This window comes from Pleurodeles waltl, chromosome 1_2 (assembly GCF_031143425.1).
Source record: "Pleurodeles waltl isolate 20211129_DDA chromosome 1_2, aPleWal1.hap1.20221129, whole genome shotgun sequence".
Taxonomy (NCBI): domain Eukaryota; kingdom Metazoa; phylum Chordata; class Amphibia; order Caudata; family Salamandridae; genus Pleurodeles; species Pleurodeles waltl.
In genome coordinates this window covers 990,150,499-990,174,297 of record NC_090437.1, presented here as the reverse complement: position 1 = coordinate 990,174,297, position 23,799 = coordinate 990,150,499, and the positions used below count along the sequence as shown (strand labels likewise).

The following is a 23,799-nucleotide window of genomic DNA, read 5'->3' as shown; positions in this document are numbered from 1 at the left end:
AACATGGCAAGTTCAAATTTGCGTATGCTGTATTGCCATTCTGGCTTTAGGCTCAATGTTGAGCCTTGAGCTGAATGCAAACTAAAGGTTATTATTAATCAATCATCTACCCTAAGGGGTGTTCTAAATATAAAGGATGTATTTAGCATGGAACCTAGAAGCAGGAAATTATTTTCATGTCTCCTACCATCTTAATGGAGGGAGGAGGGAACTACATATTGCCAATGAATCAGTGAGAGTTGTTTAATGTAATCAACACATGGAGAGATAGCTTTCACCAATACTGGTGTCTCGGTGACGCTGCAGCTCCTCTGTGAATGGTATTGGTGGTGTCTGTCAATGATTTAAACCAATTACTCTGGCAAGGCCACCACTTGTTCCTCTCACTAAAGCAGTGATTCCCATCAGAGTAATTTATTGCAATCATATAAGTCAGCTTGCCTCATTAACCAATACAATTATGTAGTTGTTGCAGGTGATTCATGCTCTTGTGGATGTGGCCATAATTTAATATGAATGATTATACCAAAAATGAAAGACCTACTAAGCTTTATAGAAATGGGAAGACTTCAAACATTTTACTCAGACCAATGGCCAGATGTCACTTCCAAAGTGATAGAAGATCCTCTGGCCGCAACGAAAAAGCAACTCCACTCCACTGGTTCTTTAAAAAAAGAGCCACACTGATTTGTAGAATGGGCATATACAACACTTAAGCGTGGCCCATTTGAGCATGGAAAATCAGTGGCGGGTGGCCCACCCGAAATGCGTCAGGGCTACCATGACTGTCACTTGGCAATCTTGTGGTAGACAGGCCACTGGCCCAGCCGACTGAGGCTTCACAGGTGGAAATGCAGCAGTTCATGGCAGGGTTACCACGTCTCCAAAATGTTATTCACCCTCGTAGTATCATGCAAGCCGTTGAGTGTTTCTTCACTTCCGGGTATTTGCACTGATGTAAAGTTAATCTAGCCAACTAAATTGACATTTTGTTTCAGAGAATATTAATTTTTGAAAAATGAGCTCAACTTGCATGAACCCGATTATTTCCTCATAAACCCCTGAGCTTAGATTTTCTATTCAAAACTCGGGTCTTCAGCAACCAAATGAATACGTTCCTGCACTAATTCTCATTCTATAAACTAGTGGCAAATCAATGCGTTCAACAATCTAAGGGTCACACAAAGAGGAACAGCTAAGAGTCCTCACTTAGGAACTTTCTAACAAGGGATCATAGTACTCCAGGACCCTCAAATATGCTTCAGGCAATACAAACACAAAATGGTGAGGCGAAGTTAGAACATCACATTTCATTTTAATATTCTCGGGATTTTCCATTTAAACTCTCCAAATGTAAAACTAGGCTATGAATAGGAATGTAACAGGAAGGCCAAATTACATGTGTTCCACTGGTGTTGGTGCAGTATCACAAATGTTTGCACTCCCTGTCAATGGCAAAAGGAAGGAAAAAAACTTACCAACGTACCAATGCAAAAGCACCATTTTGTCATAGACTGTCTACCCAATTATAAGTTTAGAATTAGGTGCACACCAGCACCGGACAAAGTGCAATAACTCTAATCTTAAAATGTTAGTGCAATATTGCACTCGGAGCAGTCGATGTATCACTGAATCTATGGTATTTTCTGCTTTTGGTTACGTAAATATGTGTACTCGTTAGTATACAATTACTCAATCAGATCAATGCATTTTGACATCTAATAGGTCTATATTAACCTGCTGTTGTTATGTCATCTCACTCTGGAAGACAGAGGAAAGTGTTCTCAACAGTATTGCTAATAGGACACATTGCTCAAACCATAGATAAATGATGAAATGGGACGTCATGATGGTAGTAACCTTTCCTATTATCTTTTCATCATAGGAATCACCACTGTGCTAACGATGACCACCATCAGCACTCACCTCAGGGAGACGCTACCTAAGATTCCATATGTAAAGGCAATTGATATTTACCTGATGGGATGCTTCGTGTTTGTTTTCCTGGCTTTGCTAGAATATGCCTTCGTAAATTACATTTTCTTTGGAAAAGGTCCACAGCTTCAAAAAAAGGCGGCAGAAAAAGCAGATCATGCCAACAACGAGAAGACCAAAGTAGAGATGAACAAAGTCCAGGTAAAATATATACATTCTCTTTCCATCCTTGTTTACTAGAACATGAAGGATTTGGGAACTATAAAAAGATGATCTGCCTTGGAAAAGAACATCATCCATGGAATTTGAAAGCAGTGTACCATGGAAAAGATATTTAGATGGGCTTTCCTATAGTGTGTCATAACTAAGCATCAAGTGACTTACAGAAAGAATGCTTCGATGTCCACCAACCTTTTACTTATTGGCTCTCTGCTAGCGTTGCTGTTTAAACTATGACTTCATATTAACATGCAGCGCTATGTTGATGAAGGATGCATGTTCATTACTGAGGTATGTGCTGTGGGAAATGAAGGTTCCGTAAATTGCATAAGGAATGCTCCCATTCAAATGAGGAAATGATTCTACTTGAATGTACAAATATAAAAAAAACTCCACTGGCTTATTCAGTGTTATTCAGTGTTATAGGAGGGAATTCGCACCCCATGCTGTAAGAACAAAGGTTTTATATAACAGGCCTTCTTGTAGTCTGAGAGGTACAATACTGTACAGAACATATGCAAATACATCTCTTTAACTGTTACTAAACTATCTCAACATGTGCCCCGGCTTGAAATGTAATTCGAGGGTTTTTTAAGGGTTTAAATATTAAGTCGATATCTAGGCGAGTTCACTAACAGCAGTAAATTCACTTCATTTATTGAGTAGTTTAAGCTTTTTCCGTGTTGCCACAGTTATAGGAGCCCTGGGGTGACAAGGAGTCGTTTTAACAATGTATTTATTAGACATTTGTACAGTTGATTGTTGCCAACATCTCAATTAAACCAGATACGTCTACAACTGCAAGAGTTATCTCTCTAGTCATGGCACATATTTTAGCATCAATATCATAATACAATATGTGTAAAAGATTTAAACTTGACACCTGCGTGTGAAGAAAACACAAAATTCCTTCAAAAGTTATGTCGTTTTGCTAAAAATCCGCAAAACCACCTCCCTACAGCTAGAAATACAGATAAAAAGAAAGTCACTCTTCTGTATAGTAGAAGTAAAATAGGATTAAACTGCTATCTGTTGGGATGGAGCTAGTAACTCCTGCTAGTGGTTCCCATAGGAATTATTGGGCCACTTCTATTGAGGGCCTAGGAAGCACCAAGGTGGTCATTACTTCAGTCCTAAATGGCATTCAGTAGCTTATGGATGGTAACTATACCAGGCTTTGGTTCCGTTGCCTGGTTCTCTGCTCTTTAACAACTCTGACCACGTGTTTCACCAAAACTATCTAAAAAATGGTGCAATAGATGGGACTGTCTCAGAATAGGCCAAATGCCTTCCTAAGGAAAGTTCATATGTTTGCCTTAATTTGTCCTCCTTGTGATCTAGAAGATTCCTATGCCTCATCCCTTCTCTCTCTCTTACACTTATCTTCCCCCCTCTGATCTTCACACTTCAAAGCATTGTTCTTAACATTTTGCAGTTATGACGAAATTGCCCAAATCCCTTCTTTTTCTGGAATAGGGTGGCATGGCAGATCATTCCATGCTTGGTCTTTTAGAAGTAAAGAATTGATGAATAGACCTGTATTGGCTAAAAACTAAGGTGCTGCGACCAAATCATGCAAATTGCACTGATGCCAAAAGAATTATGGATTACTATTTGCATTGACGTTCATAAACATAATTTACACCAATTCAACAGTACACCAGTAAAAACATATTTTGTATTAGTCAAACCAAGTAATATGTTTGAAAATGAATTACAATCATTACAAAATATGCATCTGGTATCATCACTTTGAGGTTCTATAGTAAACTTTGAAAACTGCTTCTATAAAACGCATCACCATTCATTACCATGTTGGAATTCAAGTTCAGAATCTAAAAATATGTTAATACCAATATCTTAATACCACCATCTAGGTATGAGCTTGTCAAAGCTTTACAAAATTACATTGTTTGGTCTCACAGGCTATCTCTTTCACGTGCCTCCATTTGACTTTTAGTTGAATTGGTCCAGATAAATTATTCAAATTTAATAAATTACTACAAAAGCATATTGACTACCATATTTGGATTTTACTTCTCCAAGTATGCTAATACTTCACCCTTTAACTTTCCAAAGTGGATTAGTATTCTGGAACACTGACCTCAGAGTGTATCATGCTGCTTCTTTACAGTTGCAGATTCAGAGCTGGACAAACAATGTTTTAACTACTATTCTAATTTACTAATAGAAATGGGCAGGTACACACACTATGGAAGAGATTGTCGACCAGGCGATTGAAACAAAAAATGTGGCAACTGCCATTGCAAAATTGCACGCTCCCAGTGCAAAATGCCCCAGCACAGTCATGCCACTGCTGTGATCTGCACCATGGCCACTGATTGACCAGTAGTGATGTACTCGGATTGACCATATGCAGAGTTGTGACAAAGGCCTGAGTTAGGTATGAGTTACTTCTGTCGCCAGGAATAAGAAGCGCTCAGTGAAAATGTTTTATTTTCATTGGGCCGTAGCCTTTGCCTAATTAATTGGAAGTCTGTCTGGTGACAATACTTCCCTAATGCCTCATTTATTTAATACTCAGCTTTGGTCCTCTGATCCCTCTGTAGAGGGTCTGGCATCCTCAGTTCCTAGGAGTATTATCATTTGGAAAGAGTGAATCTATGGATGGGACAGCACTGGCTGTTGTGTCCAATTCATTAGGAGTATGCCCTGTGGCTCGGCTGCAGGGAAAGAATTATGGGCCAGATGTACGAAGCTTTTTGCATGACGCAAACAGCGAATTTCGCAGTTTGCGACATGCAAAAAGCACATCACGATGCTCATTCCCATTTTGCGAGTCGGTAACCTGGTTACCAACTCGCAAAATGGGAATGCGAGTCGCAAATAGGAAGGGGTGTTCCCCTTCCTATTTGCGATTCGTATCACGATGCAGAATTGCTTTGTGACCACGAACGCGGTCGCAAAGTAATTCGTAATTACCACCAGTGTCACACTGGTGGTAACCCATTCGCAAAAGGGAAAGGGTCCCCATGGGACCCCTTCTCCTTTGTGAATGGCCCTGAAAACATTCTTTAGAGCAGGCAGTTGTCCTATGGACCACTGCCTGCTCTGAAAAAATGAAACATCCTTTGGTATCAATTATGTACTTAAGTACATGATTTAATTTCACAGATGTGTGCTTGCACTGAAAATGAGCACTTGTATTGCACAGATTAAGCTCATTATGCTAGGCCTGGGTTAAGTATGGTGAGAAGCCAATGATCAAGGCAGCAGGCCTGACTAGTTCTTTAGGAATAGATATTGCAGATGCCACAGGTCTTACCTGTTTATCATAAAAAGGCATGTCATATGCAGTAGGCCCAAATTATGGCTCTCATTTGGACTTTGACGGTCAATTTCACTGACCGCCAAAGCCCAACCCACCAGTGCTGGTGTTGGAAAGCAGGCAGCGGCTTGGGGGAGTCCTGCTGGTGTGGTGGTGGCGGTGAGGGAAGACCACCTAGACCCATCCCCTCCCGGACGTCCCCCCTCGACTGAGAAGGTAAGTGGGCATCCAAAGGGGGGGTTTGTATGTTTGGGTGCGTGTGTGCGTGTTTGGGGAGGTGGGTTCTGAATACAATGTATGCAAGCTTGAAGAGGTGGGGGGTTTGAGTGTGTGGATGGGTGGGGGAATGTGTGGGGACGTGTGTGTACGTGTGTGCCGGCGACAGGAATGAAGATTCCTGTCGCCGGGTACATGAGTGCCAGGGTTTTCGTGGCAAGGTGGCTGAGGCCTGCCGCCAGGTTAGAGGTGCTCACCACCGGCCGCGGCTGTGGGACCACACCGGCGGGCCAGGTGGGGTTGTGGAGGCTTGGCGTCTGCCAAGCCTCACAACTCTTAATGTGGCAGTCCTTACCACCAGCTCTGCGTCAAAAGGACCGCCACGTCGAGGCTGGCAGTCTCATGACCGCCAGCCTTGTAATGAGGGCCTATGTGTTTTGGAAAGCATATGTTATAGCCAATAGGCTTTTACTGGTGGATTGTTAGTACACTGTGTTACACTGTATGATGGCTAGGAGACAAGTATTTTCTAACATGGATTCCGAGTGATTACCTTGGTGGGTAAGGGTTCTGGGTACTTACTCAAACAAATCCTGTTCTTTTTAATGTAATTGGTTTTAGGCATTGTTTGACCATGCAGCTGTGTAGGAGGACATATGTGATGACCTAAAAAAAGAGCTGCAATAAGTAGTACTAAGGGTCGTGGCTTCACCAACATGTTGATCTTTTTCTCCTCAAGCATTTGATTGATAAAATGATGTGTTAGTAAGCTGTTACCTAAGAATTAGTCCTGTAGCTCATAGTGTATTGGTACATTGTTAACACAGACTGGATGTCGTATACACTTGGAGGGCCTGTGCATGGTGTAACCTATTGACCAATACAGTAGGAAGGGTTTTAACATTCAATAAGAAGCAGTTTTAAATTGTGAACTCTTTGCCAAACACAGTAGGCAGGGGCTTTACATTGTGACCCTCCTGACAAATGCAATACGAAGTGGTTTTGCATTTTGAACTTAGACAAATGTAAAAGTAGGGTGTTTATACTGTGAATTGTATGCCAAATACAATAAGAAGCCATTTTACTTTGTGGATGTCATGACAAACACCGTTGAAATGAGCTATTTCTTTTGAGCTATACGACAAATACAATAGGAATGGGTTTTACCTTGTGAAGACTGTGAAAACTTCTACAGGATGAAGTTTAGTGCAGAGGTACTGTTAGATGTGTCAACCTTAGAGTGGTCTTCCCCCAAACTTTTTGTCTTCCTCCTCCATTTTTGTTGATCTAGTTTTTGCTGGCCTCAGGACTGTGTGCACGTTACCACTGCTAACCATCTTTAAAGTACATGTGCTCACTCATCAAAACATGGGACCAGCATACATAAACAAACGCCTGACCTTCCACCAACTGACCAGACACCTCCGATCAGCTTCCCTCTCCCTAGCATACACCCCAGGATCCATCGAGCCACAGTTTGGAACAACTTCCCCCTGCACCTCGGGACTGCACCGTCACTTCAGCAATTCAGTAGAGAACTAAAGACCTAGATGTTCAGATAATCATAACTTTACGCAGCAGCATACAGCTCCAGTGCCTCAAGACCCTCATAGGTAATTTGCTGAGCTCTATAAATGAGTGATTAATTAATTGATTGGGAACACTGGCGTATTCCCAGTTGGACTATTATATTTAGTCCCTAGTAAGGTGGCTTTCCATGTGCCTAGGACCTGTAAAATAAAAACTACTTGTGGGCCTGCAGCACAGATTGTGCCACCCACTTAGGTAGCCCTTTAAACATGCTTCAGGTCTGCCATTGCAGCCTGTGAATGCAGTTTCTAACTGCCATTTCAACCTGTCAATATAAAACTCATGACTGGCCAAACCTTCATTTTAATACACATATGTCATCCCTCAGGTAGGCCTTGGACAGCCCAGAGGACAAGTCGCAATGTATTGAAAAAGTGGGACATGTAATTTTGAGTTTTACCTGTCCTAGTAGTGAAAAAGTCTAAAATGTGTTTTTCACTACTGCAAAGCCTACCTCTCTCATAGGCTAACATTGGTGTTACCTTAGTACATTTAATAAGCTATAATTTCCAAATGGGAGCAGGTAACTAGTTCATGTTTGGTATCTCTGAAATTGCAATGAAAAATCCTAGCTTTTGGTGAAGTTTGATTTTAAATTACAATTTTGAAAATGCCACTTTTAGAATGTTGGTATTTTTATGCCTTAGCCATTAGGTGCCTGTAGCCTGTACCTGGGTCACATCACTGGGTGTAGCTGACAGTTGAGCTTTCTGTTTTCCTCCTAGACAATCACACACAATAGGGAGCTTATCTGTGCCTGGCTGGATGGGAGGGAGGAGCTGGACATTTGAATAGGCTATGTCCTGCCTCCACACAAAGAGCTGCATACACCCAGTAGTTAGTTTGGAGCCCAGGCCAGGAGGGAAGGATGCCTGAGGACTTCAAAAGAAAACCTCTGAAAGCTTCAGACGCACAACTGGGTATAAATAGTGGACTTCAGACACCACCACTTCAGAACACTTCTGGACCTGTGGATACTCTAGCAAGAAGCTGGACAACTGTGCTTCTGAAGGACTGCTGCTCTGCTAGACTGCTGCCCTGTTGGGCTGCTGCCTTGCTGTGCTGACCTGCTGCCCTCTTGCCTGGGTGAGAAGGACTGGACCTGCATCTCCGAACCCAGAACCCCAGAGTGACTCCAAGGGCTTGTTGGCTGGCCTCCAGAAGCTTCAGGTACACAACAGGCTTCTAATAACCGCCTGGACTTCCTATCAAGTGGTGCCTCCCCAGTCCTGGACTCTTGGAAGTAGCACTACGGTGCTCTGCCAACCTCTGTGAATCTAACGGAAATCAATGAATCTCCTTTGCTGCACTGCTCAACCCCAAACAGAACAGATACATTGCTGCAACTGTGTGGATCAGAACTGCCACAAAGACATGACAATGCAGCCTGGCTGCACATCTTGAAACAATTGCTGCATGATGCATCCACGGGGCAGCCCCTCGCTGATGAAGCCAGACTCGGCATCGCAGCTCCTCGGAACCGACCCATCGCCTCGACTGCGCAACGCATTCTCGACTCCGGACTTCGCATCACAAGCACATGTCAATGGGATCTTTAACAACAATGTAGGTCCTTGCATTGCAGCCTCACCACTGTGTGCAAATCTGTCTACTAGAAACAGAAGCAAAATGTAGCTGCAGTAAACATTTTGCTTCATCTGCCTGCACTTGCCCTATTCTCACCTGCCTCAATGGTATTGGTTAACTGAGTATTGTTATTACAAAATTACTTCCCCATTGGGGTAGTATGTTAGCATAGAATAATTTAGAGCACATTTTAATTATCTGCTGAAAGAATGAGGGTGTTTATTTGGATTGTAAAATGCAATATTCATGAAAGCATTTATTAAAATATTTGTAGAGTGCACAGCAAAACTGTGAGGTATCCCTGACTGAAAGCATTTCAAGGGGGATGACCTGCTGAAGGTAGCAAATAACCAGAACATTAGAAAAGATTATAGCTCCCAATCTGATTAATAAATAGAAAGCCACATTTTAAGCATTTCCCGGAGCACCCTTACAGTGACTTACAGTGGCAACTGAATCTTTGCCTCAGCTTTACAATAAGACACAGCGCCTGATTTAGAACTTGACGGACGGGTTACTTCATCATTTATCCTGGCTGCTGAAATCTAAATCCCATTATGTCCTAAGGGGTTTATATTTCGGCGGATGGAATTTCCACTAGCCTTTGTGACGGTGTAACCCGTCTGCCGAAATTTAAATTGGTCCATAGTTTTTCTATGGCCTTTTACTCTATATATTTTAGGAACTTGCAGGGGCGTGTTTTTAAAGCAGAGAAGATATGTTGGAAAATATTTTTGGAACTTCCATAGAATACAGGTTCTTACATTGAATAGCGGTTTGGCAAATTCATATAAACAGTGGAAGTTCCTCAACCACAGCAGACACCACAAAAGTGTAACTCATGTGAGGGATAACCAGGAACAGCCCCTGGTAATATTGCATGGTTGTCTGAATTTGGAATTAGTACAATGTACCCAACAGACCAAAAAACATTTCCTGTTAAGTTTTATATATTGTATCTAATAATGCTGGCAAAGAATTGAAATACAGCTAGACAAAAGACATTTCAGCTGTATTAAACAATTTGTCTACTCGAGGAGGCTAGAAATGGAACTCATCTCTCCATGTTACAGGGGAACCTACAACCAAAATGCCCTTAGTCTCATTTGCCATGTCATGGATTGTCACTTCTTGATAATTTCCTAGTGGCTAATGTTTCTGAGCAGTAGAAGCCTATTGGCATTCACTCTAAGTGTAGAACGAATGTCGCTGCAAAATGTCAGAGCTCAGGATTCATAGCATGGTGGACTGAGGGAACTGCCTGGGTGTGAAAGCACAGCTATCTGAGAAAATTTAAAAATATATATCTATATATGTGTGTGTGTATATATATATATAGATATTATGATTCCATAGTGTGACAGATTTGGATAAAATTGGGGTCCCCATGCCAGCCATGTATGTCAACAACTTTTGCAGGCTGATATTGTCATTTACAAAGTCATATAATGTACTTTTAGGAAGTACAGAAATAATTTCGTCACAGAACTCTTTTAGCAAAGATCTTCAGGTTCAAAGTAAATTTAAACTTAGGTTTACATTTTAGTGCTCTGTATTTTGAGTTTGATGGGAAGTATTTTTTTCTCCATACTTGTTGAACGTTAGTATTGACTTCAAAGCCTTGAATTTCATAGGCATTACTAACATTTGGTCTATGACAAGATTTTTCAAACTTGTGGGTCAGAACTCTATTGTTGTCTTTATTATGAGGTGCATCTTGAGGGCCAGGATTATACATCGTAAGACACACCACCTTAACAATCTTGAAAATGGAGGTAGCTGATTTCCACAATCTTTGAATTAGTATAAAAAGGGGATAACACGGTCACATGGAAGAAAAGTTTTGAAAGTTCAGTGTAAGGCACACATTTATTAAAGAACACAATAAGCTATAAAATCGGTTATATCCATGAGATCTGATGATCCTTTAACTGAAAGAGCTACATAAAAGGAGTTCAACAGTAGAAAATAATGCCTGTCATTAAATGTTTTGGGTAAGAATGAGCTAAGTAGGAAAATTCTAATAAACATGTTATTAAAACTAGATTAACATATATCAACTTATCTTTGTATTAACTGTATGATGTCATTTCCTGTCTCGCTCTAGGTGGATGCACATGGAAACATTCTTCTCACAACTCTGGAAATAAGGAATGAAGTTACCGGGTCAGAGGTCTTGACAAGTATCAGCGATCCCCGCGCGACCATGTTTTCATACGACAGCGCGAGTATCCAGTACAGGAAACCTTCGTCTAACAGGGATGCGTACAGCCGAAGCACATTGGACAGACATATAGTGCACAAAAAGGGGCGCTTACGAAGGAGAGCATCGCAGCTCAAAATCAAGATTCCCGATTTGACTGATGTGAATGGAATTGACCGGTGGTCAAGGCTGATCTTCCCCATCGCATTTGCTTTTTTTAATGTTGTCTATTGGCTTTACTATGTGCACTAGGTTATGCAAAGAACCTTCCACTCTTAGACTTGTTTAGTTGCTTAATCTTTAACTCTGGAACGACTGCAGTGATTAAGATGCTGCACTCTGAAGGTAAGATACTCAACCCTCTAATCCATGCGCCTTTTTACATCTCAGAGTTTAGAAAATCAGTTTGTCAACGTGAATCCAATACAGTATCAATTCCAATACACATTGGATCTTGAGACCTCTTGAAATGAACGAGAAGGAAAACAGCTTCTCGTAAAATGTGCCAATCATGTTAACATTTTTCTACTCAATAATCAGCTTGTTTTTGAACTGTGTTAATATAAACATGCACACATATTAATACATGTATATATACATATATAAAGAGGAGCATGTGTATACATATTTATGTATGCACATCTGTTTTAATGTGCCATAGACTCTACTCTCACATGACTGCAGGAGCACACGTACACACATACACTCTTGTGCACACACACCACCCGAACAAATACATTTGGACTAGAATAGACATGTTTGTATTTGAGGACCTCTCTGGCATCAGCAACAAATGTTACACTCGTGACCCATACTTCTGTAAGGCACCTCAAGAAACATCAATTCAGATTTAACTGGATTTCTACAGAGTTTTCAATAGAGCTCTTCCAACAGAGTCCAAAGTCAAACTAATGCATCCATCCACATCATTTCGTAAGAATAATACACTCTGGTGGTGAATGAGTAGAGAATGTGGCTGATTTCTGTCTGAAAGTGTTGGCTACTAGAGTAACTATGTGCATTATTTTTCTACTCCCTACGGTCTTTTCAGGCAATTTATATGTTAAGATATATACACTATAAACCCAGGTGAGACTAATAATGATACTTAATAGGGACCATATTCTAAGCTTTGTGGCTGTTTTGAGTCCAGTTCACGTCAAAAGTGCTCCCACAGCATGTGACACAGATATTGCAAAGCAGGGGTGCACAACTCATAGCACAAAGAAATACAACTGATGTAATATGAATTTGCAGTTTGTAGAGTGCTGTTGTCGGGCAAGTGATATGTGAATGTCTACTTGGTCCCTGAGCCACTTTTGTGCCATTCTCAATTTCATACCTCACAAGCTCAATGACATTATTCCGAAGGCATGAGATGAGGAAGTCTGCATGACTTCACTGATCCTGGACTTCACATTTCCTTATCAATGTATCCCCCTTAACAAAGGTCATCCGGTATGTGTGCGACCCCTCTGTTGTATCCAAGCAGTACAGGTCCGCCAATACGAATGTGCCATCAACTTGTAACTCCTTCCTCTTCGCACCATCCTCTCGCTCTCTAAACTGTTTCGGGTGTTGACTTGTTGAGCTCCCTTCTAGCAAATTCTTCTTGATGAGTGCTGCAGGTTTTCCGGGATTCATAAAAGATTAACTTCATTTTTACTGTGTTAAAGAATGAGGTTTCTTATAGTAACATGTCAGAAAAATGAAGAAGAAGGCTGCAGCAAGGGGAACAGCAGCAATTCAACCAAAAGGGATGGAAAAAGAGAAGAGCCATGTGTTACAAATGAACACGATGATGGAGACATAGAGTGGGAAACAGGAGCTGAGCCATTCGGTGCTCTGAGTCTGGGAAGGTCAATACATGAAAACCCTCCTTACGAGTGGCCCGTTAATCCCGATGGGACCGGTAACACCAGTTTTCTGCATGTTATTCCTTATTGCAACTGCAAAAGCTGCATTTGCCAAGCAAAAATGATCCAATACCACAGTGTTCCGGTAATACCGTACCTAGAATTGTCATACATTTTTGCCAGAACACTTTAACGAAGGCCTTGGGAGAAAGAATATAGCAGTAAATAGGGGAGGTTTCATTTTAGCATAACAATATGCACAATACTTGCCTTTTCAAGCAGTATCAATAGTTATTGTAAATCTGTACGAAACACTGTGTATGCGGCACTGCGGGTCATCGCTCTAAATCTATGCTAATCTTTATTTCAGTACTGTGACCTCACTCAGTATCTTTATTTTTTAGGTTACTGATTATACTGCACAAATACATGCATCAACTTTATTATATTTGTTAAGTAAAGGTGCCTGCCCTTGTAGACTGTAGAATTTGTGAAATATATTAGATTTTTAATATGCAGAACTCAATACATGTTACATCGAGACATTTGTGACATAGGCAGGCCTTGTTCATCTTAAAGTATAAGTGTTTGTATCATTGCCACTGTTTTCCACTATCGGGATGAATGACAAAACTACAGACACAGCAACAGTTTTGTTTCAAGTTGAAGACTCGGACATCTGGATTAATAAACAATCTGACTCAAGAGATAGGTGTAAACTAGGACCAACTTTATATACCATAGCATTGAGAGACCATCACTTCGACCTACTACAACAACCGAGAACAAATACTGTCCCAAACTAGTTTCAAGAAACGGCCAACCAATCAATGAAATCTCGGTGAAATATTTTGAACATCCAAAGGAATGTGACTATGGTCAGGCTTGAGACCATTATCTTTCTTCCTTGTATCCTTGGAAATATTCCCCCTTGGTCCAGAAAACTGTATTCAACTTGACATTCGTGGATGTTCTTCTCGGAAAATGTTCAAGAAGATTTGGTTAAAGTGCACCAAGCCTTTGATGCATGTTGGCAGATGGGCCAAATGCACCTTCCTCTAGTTCATAGCTTTTAACTCTTTGAACCAGTGATGCCTATTTTCTCAGGACATATAAAATATACTCTAATGAACTCTTTGATGTTGTATTTCAGTGGTCGCAAAAGAGTTTCTTATTCCTTGTGGCAGCAAATATCTGACCCAAATCAGTAGGCATATCACAGTCACTGCATGCCTTTTTTAGTCAGTTTCTATCTAACAAACCAGTTATTCAGGTTTATCGGGTGCAAAGGAATATGAGGAACAAATTAGAGAGGGCAGATAAAGGTGTTTTGCCGCAATTATCATTTGATTTTGAACACAAGATGGATGGGAAAGATGGACCCCATTTTATTTTGCAATCATTCACAAACAATAGTCAGTCAGACACACTGAATTCAGTAATAGGTAGTCATGATCCATCAGCCAGGCCAATTCCACATAAAAAAGTCTGCAAGCATACAGGTCTTATTTTTATTTATATGTATAAAAGCAGCAGATAAGCACAATAACCACTTTTCGGGGCATCTGCAGCTTACTCAAGAGTCACGAGAAAGCAACCAAATTGGTTAAATAGTCAGTTTCAAGAAAGTCATGGTGAAATATCCGGTACCAAGAGAACCCTAACCATGGTCCAGTATGTAAGTTATGGCTGAGTGATGTTTTTTCATAAGCCATATATATTTGCATAAAGAGCAAATTCAGCTGAAACTAATTTTGCAGTTTAGTCATAATTTCTTTAATTGCTGATGATTTTCAAAGACGATTGATATTTGATACAGTTCAAGTATCATCTGTACTGTATCGTTCAAAGGTTATCTCCTTAGCGGACAGATACAGATGGATAACCTTTGTGAAGAAAAGGAATTTCTCCATTGGCAAAGAAACTATAGGATCAAAAAAGGTAGGCTCTGACTTGCATTTTAGAGTAAATACCAATAAAAAATTTGCAAAAACAAACATCCACAGTACATTGACAGGGGGATGGATAAGTAATATATCATATTGCATTTATTTATGATATTTTAAGATATACTGTGAAAGAGTTTCTTGGGACTGTAGAAAGAAAGGTCAGAAACTGGGGAAAATGGGAGCATTAACAAGACCGACCACAGGCTGTGTTAAAACAGGCCACTTTATTGAAAACAGGTGCACATAACCATAACAAACCTGGGTTTTTGCCTCACAAAACTACCAGCCTCATTATACAAATATTTTATTTATGTTAATCATCCACCACCCCTACTTTACACTACCCTCCCCTCTCCCCCAATTCTACTATTGCAATCCTGTCATTTCACCCATGTAGATGTGATTATTGGCTGGCTTTAAACTCCCTTCCAGTTTACTATAACTCTGAACCTCTGCCTAACATAATTTTATACTCAGCGTTTAATATCCTGGTTCGTCCAGGCGTGAACCTGTCTACCCGTTCCTTTCCCACCTGGACTGCCGCATTCTGAAAATCCTATACTTCTAAAGACCATGTCAAATTGACATTACCCAGCTGAGCACCTGTTTCCAAGCAACAACCTGCCTATACCTTAACCTTGCACACCTGTCCTCATCCAGGCTAGCCCTAATGAACACCAGTAAAACATGCCCCCCCTGTAGAGCCTAATCTTCGGGACGGGAGGGAGGGTAAAAGCTAAAACCCACGCTAAAGCCAGCTACCATGTCAGCTCAACTAAGTGGTGGCTGGAAATTCAAAATGCTTGACTTTATATATTGCAGGCTACTTTGCAGCCCAAAACACCATTTGGGAACTGGGGTACATTACCAAGACCAACAACTGACTGTGTGAAGAACCCTTCTTCATTGAAATCAAGTTCACATACCCATAATCAACCTGGGCCTTTGCCTCACAAAACTACCAGCCACACTTACAAACATTTGACCTATGTTAACCACCCCGCCATACCCTCCCCTGTCCCCCAATTCTACTATTGCAATCCGTATTTTCCCCCATGTAGATTTAAATTATTGCTGGCTTTAAACTCCCTTCCAGTTTACTGTAACTCTGAACCTCTAACTAATATAATTTCCTACCGAACGTTTAACATTCTGGCTCGTCCAGGCATGATCCTGTCATCCAGTTCCTTTCCCACCTGGACTGCTGTTTTCAACAACCCTAAACTTCTGAAAACCATGTCAACTTGACATGCCCCCGCCACCCATTAGACCTTTTCTGCCCTCCCCGTCTAGGCACAATCTTATGCACATTTAGTAACCTGCGGGGTGGTCCCTGATTTGCAACAGGTACAATTCCATTCCCATAAAGTATAACCGGACCCCGTCCCCTCTAAAGAACTCTGCATCCTCAAACTTCAAATTAGCATGCTCCAACAGAGTAATACCTCTTTCACTACAAAACCCCCACAGCTCTTTATTTATCTTATGCCTTGTATGCTCAATGGCACTTGGTTTCTTCACCCTACTCCAAGTCCTCTGCAGAACAAAGGCCATCGACACTATCTGGCATCCTGCCCACTGCTGCTGGATCTCTCTCCTTTTTCATTCCTTTAAGTATGTTCAAGCCTTTCTCACTCACCATGTCATTTTCCCCTAGATGAGCTATCAGAATATCAGGGTACTGGCCCCTCACTATTATCTTGGTTGAGTACTATAACATTTCCTGCCAGCACTTCCCCCCTTTTCTGTGCCACTGCACTCGGTACATGGAGGCGTTGAGGACAAGTTTGCCTCCCTGGCTGCTTTGATGTGCTTGTCTCTGCGCCCACTTGGAATGGCCCACTAGCCAAATCGACAAACCCTCGCTACATGGGCCAGGCACTGAACCTGCAAAATATAAACAGAGAAAATAACCACCCGCGTAAACTCAACAGTTTTCTTCCACCCGATGCACATATCTCTGAAAACAGACATAGAGACACCTACCTGCCCTCATAATACACTCTACTCCAACCTCTACTACCTGCTTCTGGAGAGCCATACATATTCTAAATGAATGGGTCACAAACATCGAAGCCTCCAAGCCCAGCATTCTGGCTGCTTTTCTCAATACTGCCATTAGGTGCAAGGCTGTAACTGGCTTCCTGCCTCTATGTGTAAAGACCCTCTCGGATGCCACTCCCTCTTGGGCACTTAAGGCCCTGCCCCAAGGCACAGGGCACACATCCTCTACTGGGTAAGCCCCAAAGCGCACGTTCTTGTCCTGCCCTCTCTGATCAGTCCTGGACCTGCAAAGCTATATCAGTATTCCTTCCTCCATAAACTGTGAGTCCTCCCACAATAGAGCCCTGCCCGTTTCTACCCCCTAATAGCTCTGACACTCTAAATGCCCTGAAGAATATCCAAGCCATCAGCACACTGAATAGGGCTGTATGACAGAACCACGCATGCTGGAACAACACATGCCTTAACAACGCAGTCGAAACAACGACCTTGTCATTTCTATGCATGCCTTTACCATGCATGCCTTTACCATGAATTTAGTTGTAAAAGCATGCCTAGAAAAGGCATATGTAGAAACGGTATTGTGGTTCTGTCATACAACCCCCCACCCACCCTGAGGCCCAAAACTTCCCCGACCCTAATAGCTAATCTACCCAGAACCCCTCACCCACCCTAAGCCCTAAAACAAAACTACCCTCACCCATGCCCCTAAAAACTAAACTACCCTGACACCCCACTTCTGCCCTGAGGTCTAAAACTACCACCAATACTAATAGCTAAACTACCTCGACTCCCCCACCCACCGTAAACCCTAAAAAAAAACTACCCTGACCCCCTCCCCTAAAAACTAAACTACCCGATACCTCCACCTGCCCTGAGCCCTAAAAACGACCCTCACCCCTAAACTACCAAAGCCTTAAACAATAAAACTACCACCACCCCCAACCCACCCCTAAAGGATAATCTAATCCGCCCCCCAACCCTAAGCCCTAAAAGAAAGAACCTGTTCCTCCCCACCCCTGCCCCTAAAAAATAAACTACTTAGTCCCCCCGCCCATTGTAAGCTCTAAAAACTAAACTTCCCCAAATCCCCCACTCCCACCCATATACAAAAATAGCTCGAAACTCCAATCCATCCACCCCTAACCCTTAATCCACCCCACCCCTAAAAACTACCTCCAAACGTGCCCTAGCCCCACTTACCTCACCGCGTCCTCTCCTGCTGTCTGCCTTTTTCTATGCCTTAACCACACATATGTGTAGTTTGGCACATGCAAGGCTAAGGCACAGAAAAAGGCAGGCGTTTGTTCCGGCAAGCGTGGTTATACTTGTATGGTAAACGTCTGCATTGTTTACAAAGTGTTGTTAAGGACGTTTCCAGCTGAATAGTAATACTTCCTCATGATTGGAGCATACAGAGGGCAAGAGTGGTAAAATGTCACTAAGCAGGCTTAAGGTTACCTGTCTCCTAGATGCCCCTTCTCTACCCACCTCCCTAGCCCACCCTTTTTAACATTTGCTAACCCAACTGCCCCGCAGAAGGGGCATCCCCCCAGACCAATCTTAACAACAAAGCGATCCCCACTAGTTTTCCTGAGATCATCACTCTGGATTGCCCCCGATCGATAAGCATCAAGATGTACTGCACCACATCCTCCACTCTTACCCCACATTCCCGCCAGTTATGAGCCCCATTATTCAAAAATTCCCACAGGCTTGCATGTACGCTTGTCACATGGAAACTGCTAGTGAGTCTAACACCAGTTGAAACATCCTCTATCTCCTAATGTCCATAATTCTTGTGGCATTGGGGTCTTCCCTGGCTCCGTGTCCATGACCAGCCCATGCAACCTCTCCTACTGCAAACGAGACACTGTCCACACTCGGAACAGGCCGTGCTCTAAAAGCTATGTCATGATGCAGGCAAAGCAGCACAAAAACTCTAAACAGCTCAGCTACCTGAATATCCCTGACTGATTATCTGTTGACCACATGCACTATCACCATGTTGTGTAAAAAGGACTCTCTTGTGTGCCAACTCCACCCCCCTGTTACCACTACAACCAGGGGGAAAAACTCCAAGAAGGCAATGCTTTGCCCACCCCACTTCCAACCCAGAGGTCACTCCTCCATGCACCATTTTCTCTGCAAGTATATGCCAAAGCTAGCCCTCCTGCTGCATCTGAGAAGATTTGGGCATCCGATTCAAACTCCTGCCATGTCCTCAAAGGTACTGTAGGTCACCCTTCATCCCCGCTGACAGTCTCACATGATGATGTGGTATTCGCCTGCCTGCCCAAGACAACCCCAGGCGCCTGCAAAACGTCCTCTCAGCTCTCACTACTCTGCACGTGAAGTGACCCAAGAGGACTTGTATTTCCCTTACTTTGACTTTGTCTCTTTCCAGCATATCGTCCAAAAGCATTGTCATCGCTACTTTCTTCTCCTCGGGTAGGCAAGCCTTCGTCACCTCCAAGTCATGTTCAGTTCCCAGAAACGTCAGGATAGTACTGGGACTGGCTGTCTTTTCCTGAGCCAAGGGCCCCCTCAAGTCTCTCATAATGTACTGAAAACTACCCAACAACGTCTGACACTGTTGTGAACCAGCTTTGCTGACAATGAAGAAACCCTCAAAGTAATCTGTGATGTGTTTGTGCCTCATCTGCTACGAAAACGCCCATTGACAGAAGGTACTAAAGCATTAAAAAAGCACACAGGAGATGGAACAGCCCATAGGCAAAGCCTTGTCTACATACCAGCAGCTGTCAAACTGCATTCCGAGGAGCTCAAAGTAGTCAGGGTGTACCAAAAACAAACAGAAAGCTCTTAGCCATGAGAACCTCTGTCCAACCTCCTCCACCAAAACCAATGCTACATCCACAGATGCATAAGACACTAATACCTGTGATAATTCACTGAATTTCTTTCTGGCCAGGACAAATGCTGAATCAATCTGGATTGCCCTCTTTCCTTCCGGCAACACGCCTATAGGGACACTATCATGTTCAGCGTGGGCCACTCCCAAAAAGGGCCTGCCATGCATCCTTCCCATATCTCCTTATTTAGCTTGTCCTGCACCACCTGCTTGTGTGCTCCCGCTGATTTTAGGTTGTCCATCCATCGTCGCCCCCTGGGGCCCATATTCCCCATCCAAAATTCACAAGTGAAACTGTCCAGCAAGAGTGCCACCTCCCCTGTCGTGTCATCTAGGTCAAGCGAGAAAAACAGCCAGTCCATTTTAGTAGGAGCCGTCCCTCCATGACTATGGGAACCCCTGCCACTCTGGGCATTATTGTTGGTGTTAAACTGGTGTCCCCCCACACCACCCTGCCATTGTTGCTACTGTCCCCCCATTCTCCCTGAGGCATTCCCACCTCCATAGCAATTGACCAGTGAATGTCTGCCTGCACATTTTGAGCATTCATGCCAACACTTAAAATATTCTCTCATGCGGAGGCCCTTGTTGAAGTCTCAGCATGCCTCAACCTGAGCGTTCCTGCTTCCCTGTCTGCTACTCGGACCCCTAACTGTTGCACTCACCCCATCCAACCCTGGAAAGGGAAGTACATAATTGGTAGCCCATTGGCAGTAAAGATTGTCTTGCCAAATTCCATGGGTTACATAGTGTGTTACCATAAATCCATATCAATTTCGTCCCATTGTACCTCTGGGTCCCCTGTCATCCATGACCAAAACTCCTTGTCGTACTGTACCAAACTTACCCCCCTTAATTTATTTGGGCCTTCCTGATCACTTCCATGTATTTAAAGAGGGCCAACAACCTCTCTGGATACTTCTTGTAGTGAACACTGTCAAATATAAGGAAGGCCATCATCCAATTTTCAATTGTGACCAGCACTTTAGGCCTTTTCACCAGCTCATACTCCTCTTCTTTGGAGCCTTCTTTCGCCCTTAGCTCCTGATCTTAGCTCCTTAGCTTTAACACTTCAATATATTCCCTCTTCCAAATTCTTTCCTCTGTCGCTAACATAAGGTGAGCCCCAAGAGACATAGATGTCCCCATGTAGGGGAGCTTTTTTTTATTGTCAGCTGTTTACTTTCCAACACCTCTGTCTTCACTGCTGTTCCCACGTGTGTCTGAACCCAGTCCTTCCCTTTCTCATCCACCACCTTGCCATCCGACTGCATTTTAACATCCTCTGTGTCCCCCCATTCATATAGTTGCCAGTCCCCTTCTGACTCTGCATATGGGTTGTTGGCCCCTTCTGATCCCCATCATCAGTCCCCACACCGGTGTCTGATACGTAAGCCCCTTTTATAAGGCGGCTCTCCCAGCCTCCGAAAGGCTGATCACCTCTACTGCCACTGAAACCATCATACCAGCGCGACTTCCATGCGTAGTCTTACCAGCCATCAAGGTCGGTGTCCGCTCCTGAACCAGCAGCCTTGCCAGTTGAACCTGCTTCAATGCGCCCCAGTGACTGCCAGGCCTCCCTGCAGGGCTCGGTGCCTGCAAAATATGAGGAACATCTCCATAAGTTTGACCCCCCACTTTGCCCCTCTATTCCCTACCCTTGGCCCCTTTCTCCTGTGCCTCACCCTAATCCTGCAGCTGTCCTTCTTCCAAACTCTTGTCTTCCTAATCAAGCACTGTTTACACCCCACATTTGTACCCCATGGACCATGATGGCCACACCTGCTCTTTTTGGTACCCGTTTACCTTTGTGATCATGCTGGTGGCAACCGCCAGTGGTCTCCGAGGGGATGGAAAGTGCCCTCTCTCCCACTGTGCCACTGGACGAGGGTCCTTCCTGTGTACTGTGATGTTGCCCCAAACCTTCTGTCTTGTGGCAGCCCCGATCCCGCGCTGGTCCTCACCGCCGTTGCCATACTTGCCTCCTCTGCCGTGGTCCAGCTGGCTGCCCAGGGCCCTACATTCACTTCTTCTTGGGCTACCAAGCCATATATAGCTCTCCCGATTTCACTGCACCACCTGTCGCTGACAACTGCAATATGGAACAGAAGCCCGGTGTGCTGGACAAAACCCTACTTACCTGCGCCCCAGACCCGAGTCCCTGCTGGGAGCCCCCACTCCCATAACTTCCCTCAACCTTGGGTGTTCCCTAATACCTTTCACCTGGCTCGAGACAGTCTTCTGCGCATGTATGTTTGGCCGGCCCCAGAAGGCCAGCCAAACACACATGCGCTGGAAGGGGGAGTGCTGAGTACTTCCCCTCGGTGTACATCACCCCTGTGGCCCCGCCCCTTCAAAAGAAAAGGATAATAAACAAAGTTGATTATCCTTTTCTTTCAAAGGTTTGCCGCTGCTGGCGGGGGGGCAACGATCCTCCGTCCCTAAAGGAGGAGCCGCCCCTGGTTGCCGTCCTGATACTGCTGTCGCCTGAGCACATGTTTGCTGCTCTCTCCTCACCCCTCAGACTCGCTTCCCCAACACCGTGTGCTGCAGCAGCTTCCCTCCCACCCAGCACACCACCTTTCTCCCTCCCTTTCATTGCTGATGTGTGAACATTCAAGTAAGACCCGCCCCCTCCCTTCTGTATGCGGCCTCACTCTCATTTTCACATACCGCCTCTATGCGGCGCATCTTTCTAGCCATGCACCCCTTGTCACTCCACTTACCATGACCCCTCGGGACTGCTCGCGGAACGCGGGAGCTGCCCTGCTTACTTACCTGCCCTTCTGTCAGTGTCCCAGGGCACAGCGTGAACACGCTAGCATCAGACATTTGAACAGGTAATTTTAATGTATATTGCACTCACCAAGGCACGTGACTAACAGAAAACACTAACCATACTATGAGCCAGCTGAAACCACACTATTTAAGACAATGAAAAAGCTAAAGCCCATGCTACGTTAGCCACTGTGTCACTTAGATAAAATGGTGGCTGGAAATTCCAAATGCCTGACTTTATATCTGGTGGACTCCTTTGCAGCACAAGTAGCCCAAATGGAGCCCAGGCATTCGTGGACTGCTCCAATTCCCCAATAATCCACGGGGGGAGACCTCCCAGGTTTGGATGCCCCCCAAAACCCCATTATGAATTATTGATGGACTATTCAGAATTTTAGTTTTTTCCGAACCTTAACAAGCTGTTCTCATGTGAAGGAGTATGCTAATTTGCCTGACAAAAAATACCAGCGATTGGACTAGGTCATTCCCACTTTTTTATTATTAATGGCTAAGTCTCCTCAACCTAACAACCTACTAAGTAAGATAGGAGCAGAAAGTGGTGATTAGTGGTATCAACAGCATTTAGAGGTTTTGTACAATATCTGTTCTGGGCAACATACTGTTTGTGTATCATTTTAATCATGTGTTGCCAAAATAAAAATATCAGTATGTGCCACTATAATAGTGGGATTTATGTACCACCGGTCCATGTACCCTGTTGTAAGAGGTAGTGTTTGCTAAATCCTTTCCACATGCTGTCTTGTGGGAAAGCTGTCGCTCCTTATAAAGGGAGACCTACAAGGCAAGCACCTTCAGGAAAACATGATAGTTCAGGATTCTAGCAGTAGGTGACATGGCCACAGGTCCATGATCCAGTGCACAATAACCTTTGTTAAAGGGTAACCATTTTAAAATTGCTTTCAGGGTTAATGTTAATTGCTTAATGTACACACTGCCAAGATACTGATATATAGTAGAATCCTTCTCCGTGATTTGAAGCTGGATCCTTGATTACAATATTGATGCACCAACCATAGATGTTACATGACCTCCAAGTTTACTTATGGATATTAATGAGATCTTTCTTTTGGCTGGGTAAATTTGCTTTACCTCTTGCTCCACCCTTCTCTCTCTCTTCATCATCTGTTTTTAGATTGTCCATTATGTGTATAACACAAATAGATATTATACATGTACAAGGCTTTCAGTCAGTCCTCTTCATCTATTGGCCTGTAATTGTGTCATTCACATTTTTTCCAGTCACTACAACACACAGGTTGGGGTAGTGGATCAACTCA

General features: G+C 43.3%; 1 protein-coding gene across 3 annotated transcripts in view; it reads left to right on the top strand.

The window, feature by feature from the left end:
* The window catches only part of GABRB1 (gamma-aminobutyric acid type A receptor subunit beta1), a 1,685,242-nt gene extending 1,673,951 nt beyond the window's left edge, over positions 1-11,291 (top strand). The window contains exons 8-12 of one of the 3 annotated variants that reach the window (XM_069234646.1): positions 1,886-2,136; positions 5,568-5,579; positions 8,835-8,856; positions 9,658-9,668; positions 10,944-11,291. In XM_069234646.1, the coding sequence (XP_069090747.1) occupies positions 1,886-2,136; positions 5,568-5,579; positions 8,835-8,856; positions 9,658-9,668; positions 10,944-11,291 (644 nt within the window). The remainder of the gene's footprint in view (positions 1-1,885; positions 2,137-5,567; positions 5,580-8,834; positions 8,857-9,657; positions 9,669-10,943) is intronic. The other 2 variants (XM_069234636.1, XM_069234628.1) reach the window with 2 other exon arrangements.
* Positions 11,292-23,799: the final 12,508 nt, after the last annotated feature.